We start from the raw sequence: 18,172 nt of genomic DNA, 5'->3' as shown, positions 1-18,172 counted from the left end.
TCACCCGCACGAAAACGGCCACGCTCGAAATGGTGTCTTTTATGTGCCACCCGCACAAGCCAGTCCAGGGGCACTGGCAACGATCTCGCTCGAAAATCCTACAGGAGCCAGTCAGGCGGTACTGGCAACGGCCACGCTCAAAATGGTGCATCTCATGTGCCACCCGCACAAGAACCAGTCCAGGGGCACTGGCAACGATCTTACTTGGCTTGCCGGGTCTTCTCACGCACAGCCCATTTCCAAAGGTCTCGGTCCGTAGTCATCGCCTCGGTGAGGTATGAAATATTATAATATAATATTGTTATATTTTGGGATGGTCATTTTTCTTTTTCCTGTCACTATATATTTGTTCTTCACTTGTTCTTATTTTATTTTATGTCCATTGTCTGAAAATCTTTCGTCACACATCTGTGACTTCTTCAGCAACTCTTCTATTCCACAAGTCTCCTCCTGCTCCACTTAGTCCATTCTGTCCTTCTATGATGTGTATCCTTATCTGTGATGTGATATGTATCTTTATCTGTGTGTGATGTGAATCTTTATCTGTGATGTGATGTGTATCCTTATCTGTGTTGGAATTACAAAACCCAAAGTTCAACCAAGCCAGTTCAATTTTAACAAATAAAAGAGAAGAACCACATTTTCTAGCATACAAGTTAATGTAGTACATAGTGTAAACCTTGAAACATAAGTATTCCTCCAAATACTGCTGTATTTCAAATGGAATTTTTGGTCCTCAAAAGTAGACTTGGTGTAAAAGTCAACTTTTATTTTTGACTGTAAATTTTGGATTAAAAAATTTGGCTTGTATACCACAAGATATGGTAGAAATTATTTTTGCTGAAAATATACTAAACTAAAGACTAATCAAACATAATATCAAATACTTACTAAGCATCTTCACATGGAAAAGTGATATAAGCTATAGGATTTTTCTTCCCATGATCAACAATTTTACAGTCTTCCTGGGCTACAACCTGTTTAAATAAAAACAGTTTACAGGTCATGTATCAAAACAGATATATAAAATAAAATACAAAATTGTAACTATTAACTTTGTGTATGTGTGTATCTGTGTATGTATGTCAATGTATAAAAATCTACCAATAAATTTTGTCTGACCCAGGCAAAGCATAGGAAAGTGAACATTAAAATGATAATATTCATTCATGTCCACTTTTCCATGCTTGCATGGGTTGGACTTTGAGTCAAGTTGTTTTCTTCAGCTAGATGCCATTCTTCCAGTCACCAACTCTCACCTGTTTCCAAGCAAGTTAATACATCCCCATGGTCATATATGTTCTTGCAGAGTATTGGAAATCAATGACACTGCTTGCATGACAGGGACAATAATTTACATCTATTACATGATGTCAAGACAAAGAAGGACAAACACACACACACATACACATTGGGTTTCTTTCAGTTTCCATTTAACAAATCTACTCACAAAATTTTAGTTGGCCTGAGGCTATAGCAGAAGTCATTTGCCTAAGGTACCAAATAGTGGGACAGAGGTTTATCTTTGGCTAGGTATTTCTCCTGCAGCTGTCTTACCAGAGATATAGCATCAGTGGTGCATTTCCCTGGCACGAACCCAAACTGCATCTCATCTAAACTGACTCTCTCCCTAATTAGTTGGGCTATGACCCTCTCAGTGACCTTCATTACCTGATCCAACAACTTGATACCTCTGTAATCATTTGTATCTAAAGCGTCACCTTTACCTTTGTAGCAGTTGACTATGGTTCTGCTACACCAGTCATTGGGTATGACTCCTTCATGTATCACCTGGTTAACTATATTGGTGACTAGGCTATAGCTGACACCGCCAGATATTATGAGCATCTCTGTGGTGATTCCTGATGGGTCAGGGGCTTTCTCTGTTTGCATATGCTTAATTGCTTTATCTACCAAGGCACTGTCACTTCAGATAGCTGGTGCCTCTGTCGGCATCCGGCAGATTCTCTTTCTCCCATTCATTCTCTTTATTTAGCAACCTTTCATAGTGGCATCTCCAAACCTCTCTCTTTGCAGCCTCGTTTAGTGCAAGTGAACCATCATTCATGCGAACACATTTCTCTCCTACGACATCACGATTCTCTCTCACACACTGTCTTGCAACACGAAATACCTCAAGTCTTTGATCCTCATGGTGCAGAACAGCCAAAATTTTCTTATCTGCTTCCCCTCTGGCTAAATAAACCTGACTCCTAGCTTCCCTTCTGGCAGTCTGATACAATTCCCTGCTACCACCGTTCTTCCAGTCTTTCCAAGCGTGTTTCTTTTCTCTAATGGCCTTATCAACAACATTGTTCCACCACCACGTTATCTTGGGTCAAGAGGAGACTTTGCACCAACCACAGATCTGGTCAGTGGACCTCAGCAGGTTGTCCCATAGCAACCCCCAGCTGTCTTCCACATCATGTGATGCTATATCTCCCCTCTATTTTGCCAAAAGTACCCTTAAGCTTCCAGACCCTTCTCCCCCATGCTGATCGCCTACTGGGCATCCATTTAGCCCTGACCCTGAAGTCGCTAACTACAAGCATATGTTGCGAGGCACATTCTTCACCTGCGAAGGTTTTGGCTTTTATAAGTAGCCATAAATACAAGAAATAAATGAGACTCAGCTGAATTAGTTACTCAAGATGAAGCACCAAGTCAGCCCGCTATTACCAGCACAGCTCAAAGTATGGTGAATAAAATCAGAATGAAGCAACTTGAGAGAGAGAGAGAGAGAGAGAGAGAGAGAGAGAGAGGGAGAGAGAGAGAGAGAGAGAGAAAGAGAGAGAGAAAGAGAGAGAGAGAGATAGAGAGAGAGAGATGGCATCCATCAGTCTTGCAGAGTAGGGAGGAGAACAAAGAGCAACTTCTGAAATGCTTAAAGCCCTATCTTTCCCTGTTTCGTTATGACTGACTTAGAGCAGAACCAGAACTGGCGTTTTAAAACAAGCTTCTGAATTAGATATCAACATTCTTGCCATCAACATCTATCATATTGTCATAATTGCTTTAAAATTTTGGAAGGTCAGCAATTTTTTTAGGGAAGGGGTTAGTCAATTATGATGGCCCCAAAACTCAACTGGTACTTGTTTAATTGATCCTGAAAGAATGAAAAAGCAAAGTTGACCTCAGCAGAATTTGAACTCAGAACATAATGAGTTGGAAAAAATATTACAGAGCGTTTTTTCTCATTCTCTAACAATTCTGCCAGCTCACCACCTTCATACTGTTATAAATGACAACAACAACTCTTAACATTGAGTGATATTTTCAGGTTATGTCTGTCACCCTAAATTCATTGATGTTGTAAAGGTACCTCTGTTTTCAAGGCAGATGATCAAGTTGGTAATTTACTTTATTTAAGTATAAATGCTAGCATGGAAGAAGGACGTTAAAAGATGATGATGATGAAGAATCACTAACTGCCAATGAGAGCGTTTTCAACTTGTAACTTGGATTAATTGGTGTAGAGTATTTCTGATCTTAGCAAACAAAGGAAAAAAAGAAAATAACATGCAACATTTTAGGCAACATATTCTATTGAAGCATAGTTTACCTCTGCAGGCCACCATGGATAGCGAGGGACTTTTGCCCAAACAACATCTCCTGGAGAATAAGTCACAGCAGCACACATTCTTCTTCAGATTTGCAAGTTTCTACAAAACAAGAGAAAATTTAATTAACAATATGTATCGAACATTACAAAATAATAATTCTGTTACTGTTTGCATGAAGTATTGCCTGGTTATATATATATACCATATCATCATCATCATCATCATCATCATCGTTTAACGTCTGCTTTCCATGCTAGCATGGGTTGAACGATTTGACTGAGGACTGGTGAAACCAGATGGCTACACCAGGCTCCAATCTGATTTGGCAGAGTTTCTACAGCTGGATGCCCTTCCTAACGCCAACCACTCAGAGAGTGTAAAGGGTGCTTTTATGTGCCACCAGCACGAAGGTCAGTCAGACGGTACTGGCAACATAAAAACCCATGTAGATTGTGCACCTATGTAATTTGTGCAGGTGATTTTCAGGATATAATTTGTTAGAAAAAGTTTCTACTCATGTAAAATTCGCACCCAAAAGTTTTCAGAATTGCTGATATAGCCAAGGGTAAAAGGTTTTCAATTTAGTTGTATTTAGCATAATTTCACTTACTTATGATCAGATTTTATTAAATTTTCATTAAATAAAAATAATTTCTGTTTAACAGGTATCACATTGAAAGTTATTAAATTGCAAAGTGTTTGTGTTGTTTATAATAAACTTTGTTTTACATTTCTTGCCCACAAGAGATTATGTCCGATCTTTAGCATACTGCTGTATGTCTTCTCAAATCACGACCACAAGAAAAGTTGTTGATAAGAATTACCAACAAAAACAAAGATGATAAATATGAACAGGTGTTGCAAATTACCAATAAACATCAGCTTGGATGACACTTTACTCAACTGACAAAGGAAGGTGACCGATCAAACTGATTATGTAAACAATTCTTTTCTGCTTATTCTTGTCGGAACCTTTGATACAGAGTATCAAAATTTTAATCCCTTTCACAATTATAAAATGTTAAGCAAACTTTAAAATTTGTCATTACCGTTATTGTCAGTATGGGCAGAACTTATGAATCGTTTACTGTGAAGGAGAAATTAAATATGTTGAATATGTATTTGAACAAGGCAATAGAGCCAATGTTCGAAATTGGCATAATCAGTGACAAACTTAAAACTGTGCTTAGTAATAAACAGACAAAAATAAAACATACAATCAAGATTATCCATATCATTACATTTTTTTTCTGTCAGGAATGTCAATACCATTATGTATGTCAATGGTGCTCTATTGCAATAGGTAGAAACTCCAAGCAATGTAAAATATGGCCCGGACCGTGATTACCAGCATGAACGTCAAAAAGTAGTTAACCATTTAATGGTTTTAGTAAATTTATACAGAAAAAGTAAGTATTATACCGCCCAGCATAAATAAAAGTCAACTTCATATTTAAGCCATTATTTTTTCTGTAAAAACCTATTCTGACATTAAATGAATCGACTTCTGGTACAAATGTTTGTTTTGTACGTCTTTTCTCAACAAAAAAATTTTTTTTTTAATTCTGGAAACAATCTACTCATGTAATTTACATACCCACTAAAGTTTATTTTTATTTTTGCAAAAAAGTGCGTTAATTACATAGGTTTTGGCAGCTGATGAAGGAGATGTTTCTATGTGGCTTGCTTGTTTGTTGTATCTTGTTTATCATTTTGTCCATGTTCTTTTGCCACGTCATGTACCCAGTTATGTATCTATATGTACATGTAGGTGAAGGTATGTACATACATGTACATATATATGCATATACTCATATATTGTTTATATATATATATATATATATATATATATATATATATATATATATATATATTTATATATAAAAATTTGCCTTTAACAGTTGAAATATGTGACAAACATTACAACTAACCTAAATTGTGATTATACGTAAACACTGCTTTGCACCATCACTTCGTCATTTTTCTCAGTCAGGCGATCCACTAGCACAAATCAGTCAACATGTAGGCTGAATGATACATAAAGCTACAAGCTTTATTTAGTTCATTCAAACTCACCTCTTTTAGGTATATTTCATTGACAAGAGTCAATAAACTCGAAACATCGATGTCTGAGATTCCTAAGAGGTGGTGACACTGAACGAACTGGGTGTTTTCACACCTTTTTACCATAAGAGAGATTTTTTTTCTCCATGGTAACTGCAGTGAAATACATGACAAACATATTTCAACTAACCTAAATTGTGATTATACATATATACTGTTTTGCGCCAACACTTTGTTATGTGTGTGTGTGTATATATATATATATATATATATATATATATATATATATAATTGTTAAAGAGGACAACAAACATTAAGGCGAGGCAAACATCTCTAGTCATATACTAAAAGCAAAGTGGCTGAGTTCCTTTTGAATGTTGGGCCTCATCGAGGCAATGACCGAGACCTTCAGCATTATATCATGATTGAGAAGAAGACTCATCAAGCCAAGTAAAATTGCAGTCATGGCAGATACCAGTGTCACACAAATGGCACCCATGCTGGTGGCACATAAAAGCACCCATTACACTCACGGAGTAGTTGGCATTAGAAAGGGCACCCAGCTGTAGAACCCATGCCAATCAGACTGGAGTCTGGTGCAGCCTTCCAGCTTGCCAACCCTGGTCAAACCATCCAACCTATGCCAGTACAGACAATGGATGCTAAATGATGGTGATGATGATGAGGAGGAGGAATACCAAGTAATGCAATGTATTGGTTTATATCATAAATCAAAGTTGATGCTGATCTGATGGTGGTTGATGCATATCTATTATTGCTTTAAATAAAACAGGAGTCTATATGTGGTCACACAACCTGCTGAAAATGGCAGCCAAAATTTCCTATGTCTGAAATAAAAATAAGATGGACGTGGTTCGAGCGCCTTTGATTATAAGGTCTTCCTCAGAAAGGGTTAACCCGAGGTTAAACAACGACATTGCAATCAAATTAAAATATTATTCTACTTCCACATGACCTTCTATGTTTTACCTACCCCTACTTATCCATAATCCTGTCACACAGAAAGAGGCCATTATATTCATTTCCTCTCGAATATTACTTATCCCACCCCATATCTCTACGACAACACTTTCCAATTTCTCAAAATGTTACAGTGCCACACTCCCCCCAACTACACATATTGCACACATCAAAATAAAAGCCATTATCTGTGAAATGCATTAGAAGAAGCAAAGTGTTGAGCAAATGCTTTTGGTATTTACTTACAGCTCTTTACAAATTTGCTTGTCGTCCTTCTGAAGTTTTTTGTTAAAATAAGTACTAGTATGATATATTTAACTGTGTCCTCTCACCCAAATTCAAGACTTTGTGCTTATCTTCAAAATTAATTCTTGAATAAAATAAGAAAAATAGGCAATGACTGAGGGATCTTATGCCACAAAATATAGATTACTTTATAAGCCAAATGAGGCAGCCTCAGAATGGTTGCTTGACATCATCATCATCATCGTTTAACGTCCGCTTTCCATGCTAGCATGGGTTGGACGATTTGACTGAGGACTGATGAAACCGGATGGCAACACCAGGCTCCAATCTGATTTGGCAGAGTTTCTACAGCTGGATGCCCTTCCTAACGCCAACCAGTGTAGTGGGTGCTTTTCCGTGTCACCCGCATGAAGGCCAGTCAGGCGGTACTGGCAACGGCCACGCTCAGAATGGTGTATTTTATGTGCCACCCGCACAAGAGCCAGTCCAGGGGCACTGGCAACGATCTCGCTCAATAAATCTCTCTTAAACTGGAGATTAGTGTGTTAAAAAAGGAATAAAGTCATGAACATAGGATTCTTGGAGAAAAAAAAAAGTCAGGATGATCTTGACAGGATCACTTTTGAACCCTTTAGCATTCAGATTACTTGGTCAAAAGTAACGATTATTTTCACTGTTTTGAATTGATCATGAATTACCTCATAGATTTGAGATTTTAATGATGGGATTGTTTATTTTTAAAATGACATTGTAGAGTAGGTGTGAAAGGCCAGATCTGGTTGATCCAAAGATGAAACTGATAAAAAATTGGGGCTGGATATGGCTGCTTTAAATCCCAAAGGCTTAATCAAATATCTGCTTGATCAGGGCTGACTTGGAGCTAAGAATTAACTGTGATATTGATAACAGAACCACAATATCTTGAAACAGAACCACAATATCAGATTAAGGAATCACATACCAGGCTGTTTGTTTCAATAGAATCATCTCCATGTAATTTAAAATACAGGATATAGAAATTAATGTTCTATTTCTCAAACTATGCTGGGTGGTTGGTGTTAGGAAGGGCATCTAGCCATGGAAACTCTGCCAAAACAGACACAGTAATCTGGTGTAGGCTTCTGTTAAGCCATCTAACCCATGTCAGTATGGAAGGCCAAATGTTAAACAATGATGATGACGACGCTTCATATCTTTTATGATTTGTTTCAGTTGCTGGACTGTGACCATGCTGGAACACTGCTTTGAAATCTGGAATTCCTAGAAATCCAAAAATACTGAGCAGTAAGAACTAATACATTGAATTCTGTTCTACTCATAGCATTTAAGCTTGTGTTCATATTATCTCTCTTTCTCTTGTTCTTCCCTCTGGCTGGGTAACCATGTAACTCCTCTCGGCAAGACACCTGTTTTTGTCTCTGTTGCACTCAAACCTTTCATCATCTAACACAAGATCAAACTCCTCCAATGCCCTCTCTCCTTTCAAAGGATTTTTGTCTTGCAAGTTATTTGGTGATCCTGCCAGTGCTGGCGCTATGTAAAAAGCACACAGTCCACTCTGCGGGGTGGCTAGTGTTGGGAAGGGTATCTAGCCGTAAAAACCATACCAAAACACACACACAGGAATCTGTCAGGCAAGCTCCTGTCAAACTGTCTAACCCATGCCAGCATGGAAAACGGATGTTAAACAATGGTGATGATAATGATGACTAAGCAATACCATGCAATATACTGTACCCTGTATTGAGTCAACAGATGCTATTTTTGGAGTTGGTTAATTTATACATGGGGTGTTGAAAATAGTTACCTTCTTTTAATTTTTGCAAGTGGATTTCTAAAGATAAACCCTGTCAAGCTGTGTTAGTGCTATAGCAGGAACAGCTTAAATGTCATAGTGGTAATGAGCACCGCATGTAGAAAAAGATAAAATACTAAAATTAGATCAGTACTAAAATTAGTTGCAGCTTTGTAGTTAAGTATGTTTTAATGGTTAATGGGTTTTCCCCCATAGATGTTGTTTACTTTTGCTTTTAATCATACCCATACAAAAAAAAATTGTGATGAAACAAATGTGATGAACCCAGCTCTTCATCTTGTAAATGAGCAAGGCCCTAGACTCTTTGCAGTTGAGGAAATTGATAATATTTATTCTTCGGATGAAGAGTTTATACTTACACCAGCAATGAAAGCGATTCGGACAAACTGGTGAAAGAGATGAGGAAATTAGCAATTTGGGTGAACAAATACAGTAGTTTGAGAGATAGGCCTATTATTGTTATTCTTCGAAATAGTGTGTGATTTTGTCCATTAGTTTACCTGCAATTTTTACTCTCGAGCTGTATATACCACTATTTATTATTTTATTTACTCAGGTGCCAAAGTATAGAGTAATGTTCGACAAAGCGGCCCCGGTCTGAAAGTGATAAACATACTCTGATTTAGAACTGTATTAATTTAAACCTGCATCTGTTAAACAAAATCATGTTCTTTGCTTTTCTTTATTTAACTTTCATCCTATAACCATTATATTGTATACATGGTACAGCATGATATATTTTAAGAATTTTTAGTGAATTAGTCATTATCAGACCCTGCTTTAGAAGTGTATCAATTTGAATCTGCTAAATACAGTTTAGTTCTTTACTTTTCATAGGTTATTTTATAAGTATATATTTAGATTATCTCCAGAAATCTGGGACACTTCCAGTCCGAAGCTTACTGGATATTCCATCTAATGCTCTTTTACTCTTTTACTTGTTTCAGTCATTTGACTGTGGCCATGCTGGAGCACCGCCTTTAGTCGAGCAAATCGACCCCAGGACTTATTCTTTGGATGCCTAGTACTTATTTCTAACGGTCTCTTTTGTCGAACCGCTAAGTTACGGGGACATAAACGCACCAGCATCGGGTGTCAAGCGATGTTGGGAGGGGGGGGGGGGGGCAAACACAGACATACAAACATATACACATTCATACATATATATATATATATATATATATATACGATGGGCTTCTTTCAGTTTCCGTCTACCAAATCCACTCACAAGGCTTTGGTCGGCCCGAGGCTATAGTAGAAGACACTTGCCCAAGGTGCCACGCAGTGAGAATGAACCCGGAACGATGTGGTTGGTGAGCAAGCTACTTATTACACAGCCACTCATGCTGTGTATATTTATATGATAAACTTCATCACACTCACTACCACATTGCTGCAAAGTGAACTTTTTAACCACATGAATATACGCCATAGACAAAGAACTAAAGTCACACACTGACATGTGATAATATCTTCAACTTGATATCTTGCACATATATAAGGAACTAATATTTTCGAATTAAATATATGGCGAAAACTTAGCAGCACAAAAGTTTAGTTTTTAAATATTCCAGATATGGGCCCATCAAATTCAGAGGCACAAAAAGAAGGGAAGTGGAGGGATGACACAGAACAGCGGTGTTTATTATAACTGTAAATTATCAAAGATTAGGATGAACCAATCAATTGACCAAGATATTAAACTATTAGGTTAAGAACTTTAATTGCTCATGTTTTTAGAGAGGGTAATGCTGCCTTCTCATATCATATAGAACATTCATTGAACAAACTGGCAAGAGAGATTTCTACATAGTTGTACAAATTGCTGGAAATAGCAACCAAATGCCCCTCAAATTACACCCTACTGTTTTTTTACCTTTGTTTTTAAGGACACAATGGAAAGTATTGTTCAAAGTACACTACACCAGAAAAATGTTGGGATGGTCATGGTCACATACAGCCTTTGACATAGCTATGCTCAATTACCGCCAACTTCACAACACAAAGTGCAAGGATAAAAATTCAGTTTATCTATAGACATATTCAAACATGAGGATTTTCAAAGTTATTTTTTCCTTTCATGCAAACAGACACTTGAGATACTGTATAAAGTAAACAGGCTTCAACAAGTGGCAAGATGCTACCATTCAAACAAGCCAGCAGGGAAACATGTGATTAAGAGAAAGATTTCCTAAATTATTTTCTTTCTTTCTTGCATTTTAGAGAATGTGTATGTTAATTTTGCTTGGCTGAATCGTATAAGATTTTCGGTCTATTATGCTTTTATTTTACCAACACCATTTCTAGCTCATGAAGAAAATTGAAAAAATTATAGAAAAATCTGAATTCCTCTGTAAGTTTAATGATTATGTGAAAAAAGGGTTTATGGACAAGTTCCTTAGACTCAGAAGCACGGGACAAATAAGGCTCAATGATTTAAATTTAGGAAAAAATGAAAAACAGATTAGGGTTGTCCAGGGAAAAGCTGCCTAATTAAACTCCATCTGACCCGTGCAAGCAAGGAAAAGTGGACATTGAACTGGTGATGATTATGATGCGGAGGTGGATGTGAGTTGAATTGGAGGAGGGATGTTATTTCTAGCAGATCAAGATCATTTGGAAGTTACCACATGGGCCAAAATACCGTGTTGCAATGACCATTTATTACTAACAGAAAAGTATTGGAATGGCATTCCTTGAGAAGCGAAAAGGTTAGGGGTTGTGTCTTGGTGCTGCTGAAGGAAACTAGTTTGTCATGTCCTCATGAATGGAGTGGTGGACGTTTTGGGAGATTGCTGTTTTAAAGCAATGCATGTGTAGAATGAGGTATTTAGGTTGCATGAAGTGAATTATCACATGCATGCATGTGTGTGTGTGTGTGTGTGATAAGAAGTAACAGCTGTTATTGATGTACAGAAGAGAAAAATTAAGTGAAAAACATAACTAAAAACATAGAACCGATTGAGTATGATGTCAATAGAGCACCCCTGTCAATGCACTCTGCAATGAGGTAGTCAGGCAAGAAACTTTTTAGGCAAGAGATGAGCAGTAGATGGAGAACTTAAATCTTGTAATACCTAAATTATCAATATACAAAATAAAAGAATAAAAAATTACTGGTCTTTTACAGCTTAAGGATAAGGAGTATATTTGATGTTTCAAAGTAAATTAATTTTCATATAAATTCATCATCATTTAACATCCATTTTCCATGTTATCATGAACTGAATAGCAGACAGGAACTGGCAAGTCCAGGGGCCGCACATGGTTCCATAGTCTGGTTTGGTTTGGTTTCTACAGCTGGATGCCCTTCCTAATGCCAAGAACTTTACAGAGTGTATAGGGTGCCTTTTACGAGGTACCTCTGTTTTAGGATCTCAATTCTGCTGTAGTGGGCAGGGGAAGTCTTCTCGAGTACAGCACAGTAATGTGCCACATATCTTGGTCCTCTTTCACCTCCTTTGTAAGGTTCAGTATTTTGAGATATATATATATATCATCATCATTTAATGTCTGCTTTCCATGCTAGTATGGGTTAGACTGGAACTGGTAAGCAAGAGGGCTGCATCAGGTTCCAGTCTGATTTGGCATGGTTTCTACAGCTGGATGCCTATAAAAAAACAGCCATATATATATATCATCATCATCATCATCGTTTAACGTCCGCTTTCCATGCTAGCATGGGTTGGACGATTTGACTGAGGACTGGTGCAACCGGATGGCTACACCAGGCTCCAATCTAATTTGGCAGAGTTTCTACAGCTGGATGCCCTTCCTAGCGCCAACCACTCAGAGAGTGTAGTGGGTGCTTTTACATATATATATATATATATATACACACGCATGCATATGGTCTTAGCCAGCTGAGTGGCATCACTTAAAAGGTAAAACACTGCAAGGAATCGCATTATGACCAGTATGCATGTGTGTATATATATATATAACATTATCCAACACTGATTGATACAGTGATACATTGAGATATGTATAGCATATGTAAAACAATATGTATTACGGCGTTGAGTGAATGACTAGTAGATCTCATGCCAGACTTGATAAAAGACCTTAATAATAATATCAAGAGCAACATTGCTTTTGATGGATGAAAGATTACTGGTGTTGTGATGTGGGAGAGCAAGTGTCTCGTAGATCTAGTTTTATGGAAATTGCAGAGGACAGTAATCATTAGAATGAGTGAACGAGTCTAGATTACGAAGGGTATTTCCATACTATCTAGCTTCAGCTTTTTATATTATGAATATAAATTCTGCTGGCATCAAATTTATAATTTGTCCATTTGTCGTCGACATAATAACTATGGTTGACCATACTCTACTTTGTATTATATTTTACATGTACTGCAGCCATGCTGGAGCACTACACCAACGGGTTTAGTCAAACAAATTGACCCCAGTAATTGTTTTATTTTGAGTTCCATACTTATTCTGTCAGCCTCCTTTGCCAAAACCACTAAGTTAACAGGAATGCAAACAAACCAACACTGGTTGTCAAGCAGTGGGTGCAGGTAGGGCATACAGACACACATACAGAAATGGTCTTCCACACAGTCTCCGCCTACCAAATTCACTCACAAAGCATTGGTTGGCCTGAGGTTATAGTAGAAGACACTTGCCCAAGGTATGACACACTGGAACTGAACCTAAAACTATGTAGTTGGGAAGCAAACTCTTTAATCGCACAGCCATGTCTGCACCTATTACATAAAAAATAATTAGATACGACCCATATGATGTTTTATATATACTTGGCTCCCATGCCGGTGGCACGTAAAAAGCACCATCCGAATGTGATCAATGCCAGGCCACCTGATTGGCTCCTGTGCTGGTGGCACGTAAAAAGCACCTACTACACTTTTGGAGTGGTTGGCATTAGGAAGGGCATGCAGGCTGTAGAAATACTGCCAGATCAGATTGGAGCCTGGTGCAGTCACTGGCACTCCAGACCTCCAACCCATGCCAGCATGGAAAATGGATGTTAAACAATGATGATGATGCAATTTTGGGGATTAATGGGTATTTGTCAATGTGTTGAATAAAGCATGTTTACAGCTTGGGCTACCTGATTTCATCCATGGTTGGGGCATATTTCCACTGGATCTACTTCAGGAATTCTGCAGTGTTAGTTGAGATAATAATCTATGAAAGAAACGTAAGATGGATTTGGCATTAGTCTTCATTCAGTACAACCCCTCCTGCGACTGTCCTTTATGGGTGGAGTGTTGTGCATCCAATTCAATTTTATATATATACTAGCAGAAATACCCGGCGTTGCCCGGGTTAAAGAGAATTAATGAAATCTAAAAACGCCGTCTAGACTACGCATCATCTTTATATATAGAGATGTATATACACACACGCACCCAAACACACGTATATATATGTGTATCAATATAAATATATGAAAGTCAATGAAGTTTCGTAAAAGAAGGTGATCATGTACATACTTTCTTGCTGTTGTGATTATAACACCTCATTGTAAACTATGTTCCTTGTTTTCCCTTGTGGAGCATATACAAATAGGTTTTTTGTTGCTGCCCACTCTTGAGCAGCCAACATACAGTTGTCCATGTGAGAAGCAGGGCTCTTCCAAGAGAAGACCAGTTACAGACAGTGTTTGACCCTGATATTTGTTTATGGACATGGCAAAAGTCACACGAAGGGGGAATTGTAGTCTTCTGAATGTAAAAGGAATGTCTGCTCCTGATGGAGTAAGAGGAATTCTTGGAATAAAGACGTCATCCCCTTTTGCACATTCAGAAACAATGGTAGCCTCGATAACTTGTGACATCATTTTCTAAATAATGCTCATCTGTTATGTTCGGGTTAAAATTTCATCAACATCAAAAATATATGAATTTTCATGGGAGTTATGGCCGTTATGCAAAGAATATAATTTCCAAATTTCATAAAGATCCATTCAGTACTTTTGACGTAGTTTTGGATAAGAAAACAAATGACTAATGTGTGTGTTTGTGTGCATGTGTATGTGTGTGTGATGGGTGTATATATGTATAGATATCTGTATGCATGTATATATGTATATATGTGTACATATTACATGTACATCTATATATATATATACATCTACACATATGTATACATATACATGTATGTATAGATCTATATATATATACATATACGTGTACATCTATATGTATACATATACATATACGTGTACATCTATATGTATACATATACATCTCTCTCTCTCTCTCTCTCTCTCTTACTCTCTTTCTCTCTCCCTTTCTCTCTCTCTCTCTCTCTCTCTCTGAAAGTATCTGTCATTACAGTATCGAAATGGTGTACATATACATGTATATGTATACATATACATCTCTCTCTCTCTCTCTCATTCTGTCTCTCTCTTTCTCTCTCTGTGAAAGTATCTGTCACTACAGTATCGAAATGTGATTGTTTCAGTTAGTGGAATAGTTTCATTTTTAAAGTGAAAGTATTTGACATGAGTGTTTTTGTTTCACTTTTGACACGTAATACTTAAATAGTGGAGGAGATATTATGTTGCCGTGTGCTCGAACTCTGCAAGAAGTTAATAATTTTTTTTGACTAAAACACAACTGGAACCCTAAGTAAGGCATGTGTAAAATTTGAATGAAATTGGTTGCGTAGTTCTCGAGTTTTAGGGATTCACACAGACAGACAGACACACATTCTCATTTTTATATATATAGATTAACCTATCTTTAAACATCTATTCTGTTAAATCAAGTTGAACATTGCTACATAACTGATTCTAGATTTTTCTACACCTTATACTTTACTTGCCAGGTATTTATTTATTAACTCCTTTCCTTGCATCCACTGACTAGGTTTCATTCCATAACTAATGTCACTTTAGCTTTCTCTCATAAGGAACACCTTCACCAAGACCAATGTAAATGAAACAAAAATTTAACAAATTATCACATCACAGTTGTTCTCATACACAAACTACAACATATAAACCAATCAACACTCTTGATCGTATAACTGTCAGAAAACACAATACAACAAAACTAATTAAATTCATTTCAATATTTAAATTAAGGCAGCAAGCTGGCAGAATCGTTAGCACCCCGGGTAAAATGCTTAGTGACATTTCGTCTGTCTTTATGTTCTGAGTTTAAATTCTGCAGAGGTCGACTTTGCCTTTCATCCTTTTGGGGTCAATAAATTAATAGTTGAGTATTGGGGTTGATGCAATCGACTTATACCCTCCCACCGAATTTGAAGCTAAAATTTAAATTCAAAGACCATATAGGCACATAAGGGGTGTAATCTTTAATCACAGTTACTGCCAATATATATATAATATACACCCAGCAAATAAAAGTCCAACTATTTGAAAACACCAAAAGTGTTTCTCAACCCTTTTTTTTTTTTTTTCTGTGGACCCCTATGATTCCTATTTTACTCAGATGGACCTCTACAGCCAATTGAAATTTTAATAAAATACCATTACATTTTTATAATTAAATATCATTAGGAATTGTATTAAGACTCCAGCAAATAAGATCTGAAGAAGAAATTCTAATTCCGAAATATCATCGGACTATAGATAACCAAGTTACAACAGGTATATAGTCCATTTTTTGTTCTATAGTGCATTGTTATACCTTTCTAAGCTTTTTATTCTTTACAAACAATACACAATGCTTCAAGCGAACTACAATACTCTGTTAAAATATTTTTAGTATCGTACAAGTATTTTTTTAATCTTTTATGTTTCAGACTGCAGTCATGCTGGGGCACTGCCTTAAAGAGTTGCAGATAAATTTTAATAATAAAATCTTAGCTTGATCCTGCCCCTCCCCATGAGGGCCATTTGGACCATGGTTGAGAACCATTGACCTAAATGCATTAAAGATCACTACAATGTCGTTTTAAATTCAATGTAACTTCTATATGATCCAGACCAACATTAACTCTTTAGCATTTAAACTGGTCATATCCGGACAAAATATTCTATCTGCTTTATGTTCAAACTGACCAAATCTGGCTCCTCACAGCTACTCTACAATGTCATTCTAAAAGTAAACTACCACATATTTCATGATTAATTCAAAACAATGTGAATGAATAAAGCATTACATTTAAACAATAATCTGAATACTAAACAGTTTAAACAGACCTTAGTAACAATATATGGATCTATTCCATCTCAATCTCAGATTTTTTAATTGATTTTTTTAAAAATTAACAGTTTGGAACTTTGAATACTGGTAGAATTCTCACATAGAACACAGTTTATTCTGAATGTTTTTGATAAAATTTTGTATTTTGGAAGTTATTTTGTATTAAAGTTGTATTTGGTATTGTTATTGTCATGATTTTATTTTACTGAAATCAACAACAAACACATTTCGTCAATATGAAAGTCTTTAGTAGATAAAATATAACATTATCAAAATATGAAGGTAAAACAAAACAAATAGTGGCTTATACACGAGAAAATACAGTAATTGCAGTGGCAGTGACAAGTTCACTTGTTGGTTGCTAGTTGATAGTGTAGAAGGGAGGGAAAGACTAGGGAATGCAATTTGCCATATGAATAGAACAGAGTGGTGACATTTAGTAGAGATGACCTGCAAGTTGTTCCTCTTCAATTACTATCGTAAACAGCAGTAGCTTTCTTCAACTGAATACACGTCGTTGATTGGTTGAAATTACCCAAATACAACAACTTTAACACGAAATAACTTCTAAAATACGAAATTTTGTCAAAACTATTCAGAGTAAACCATTTTCTATGTGAGAAATTCTACCAGTATTCAAAGTTTCAAACTGTTTAGTTAGAAAAAATTAATTAAAAAATTTGTGATTGAGATGGAATAGATTGTCAATATATATATAAAACAGTTGCAACAAGTTTCTTCTCAAGGTTTAATTTCAGTGTCAGGTTACCTCTACCTATGATATATCATGATAATCTCCCATTAACTAAATCTACCTTATGTATTATACTATAAAATGACCATTACATGAGCCTCTGAGTAAATCACAACAGACTAGGCAAATAAGTAAATGAACACACTTGCATTGCCATACTCTACCCACACAACATGAAATTGCAGACATAGCTGCAGTGTAATAAAAGTTCACAATATATTTCTATGCTTGGATAAGTGTATTCTACCATAGCCTTGGATTAAACTTGTGCATGGAAGCCTATTTTGTTGAAATCATGCCAAAAATGAAACATACTAGTGAAATATGGTCCCTGACCTGTGTGAAGGGAGTAACCCACACCACCACACACACACACACAAAAAAAAAGTAAAAACTGAATCAAATAGTTACAACATATCCTATCTATTCCAGTAGAAGTAATGTGATGTTCATTACATCTCATTCTTCACTCGATTATTATTTCTGAATTGAAACTGATACAGTGTAGAAAGGACATGTTTTAATCCAGACAAATAGTCTCTCTAGTGGTAGTATCAAGATAAAATATACCCAGTTCATGATGTGAAATCTAAGTT

The 18,172-nt window shown here is 36.5% G+C and overlaps 1 protein-coding gene across 4 annotated transcripts in view; it reads right to left on the bottom strand.

The window, feature by feature from the left end:
* The window catches only part of LOC106879584 (uncharacterized), a 59,866-nt gene that overhangs the window by 28,293 nt on the left and 13,401 nt on the right, over positions 1 to 18,172 (bottom strand). For 3 of the 4 annotated variants that reach the window (XM_089363718.1, XM_089363717.1, XM_052973271.2), the window contains exons 2-3: positions 3,563 to 3,662; positions 892 to 977 (exon numbers count right to left, since the gene is read on the bottom strand). In XM_089363718.1, the coding sequence (XP_089219844.1) occupies positions 892 to 977; positions 3,563 to 3,640 (164 nt within the window). In that variant the 5' untranslated portion in view covers positions 3,641 to 3,662. Of the gene's footprint in view, positions 1 to 891; positions 978 to 3,562; positions 3,663 to 13,749; positions 13,828 to 18,172 lie in introns of those variants that run through there. The other variant, XM_089363719.1, reaches the window with a different exon arrangement.

Source organism: Octopus bimaculoides, chromosome 15 (assembly GCF_046866305.1).
Source record: "Octopus bimaculoides isolate indiv1 chromosome 15, ASM4686630v1, whole genome shotgun sequence".
NCBI lineage: Eukaryota > Metazoa > Mollusca > Cephalopoda > Octopoda > Octopodidae > Octopus > Octopus bimaculoides.
The sequence above is the reverse complement of the archived record's forward strand: the minus strand, read 5'-3'. Positions and strand labels throughout refer to the sequence as shown.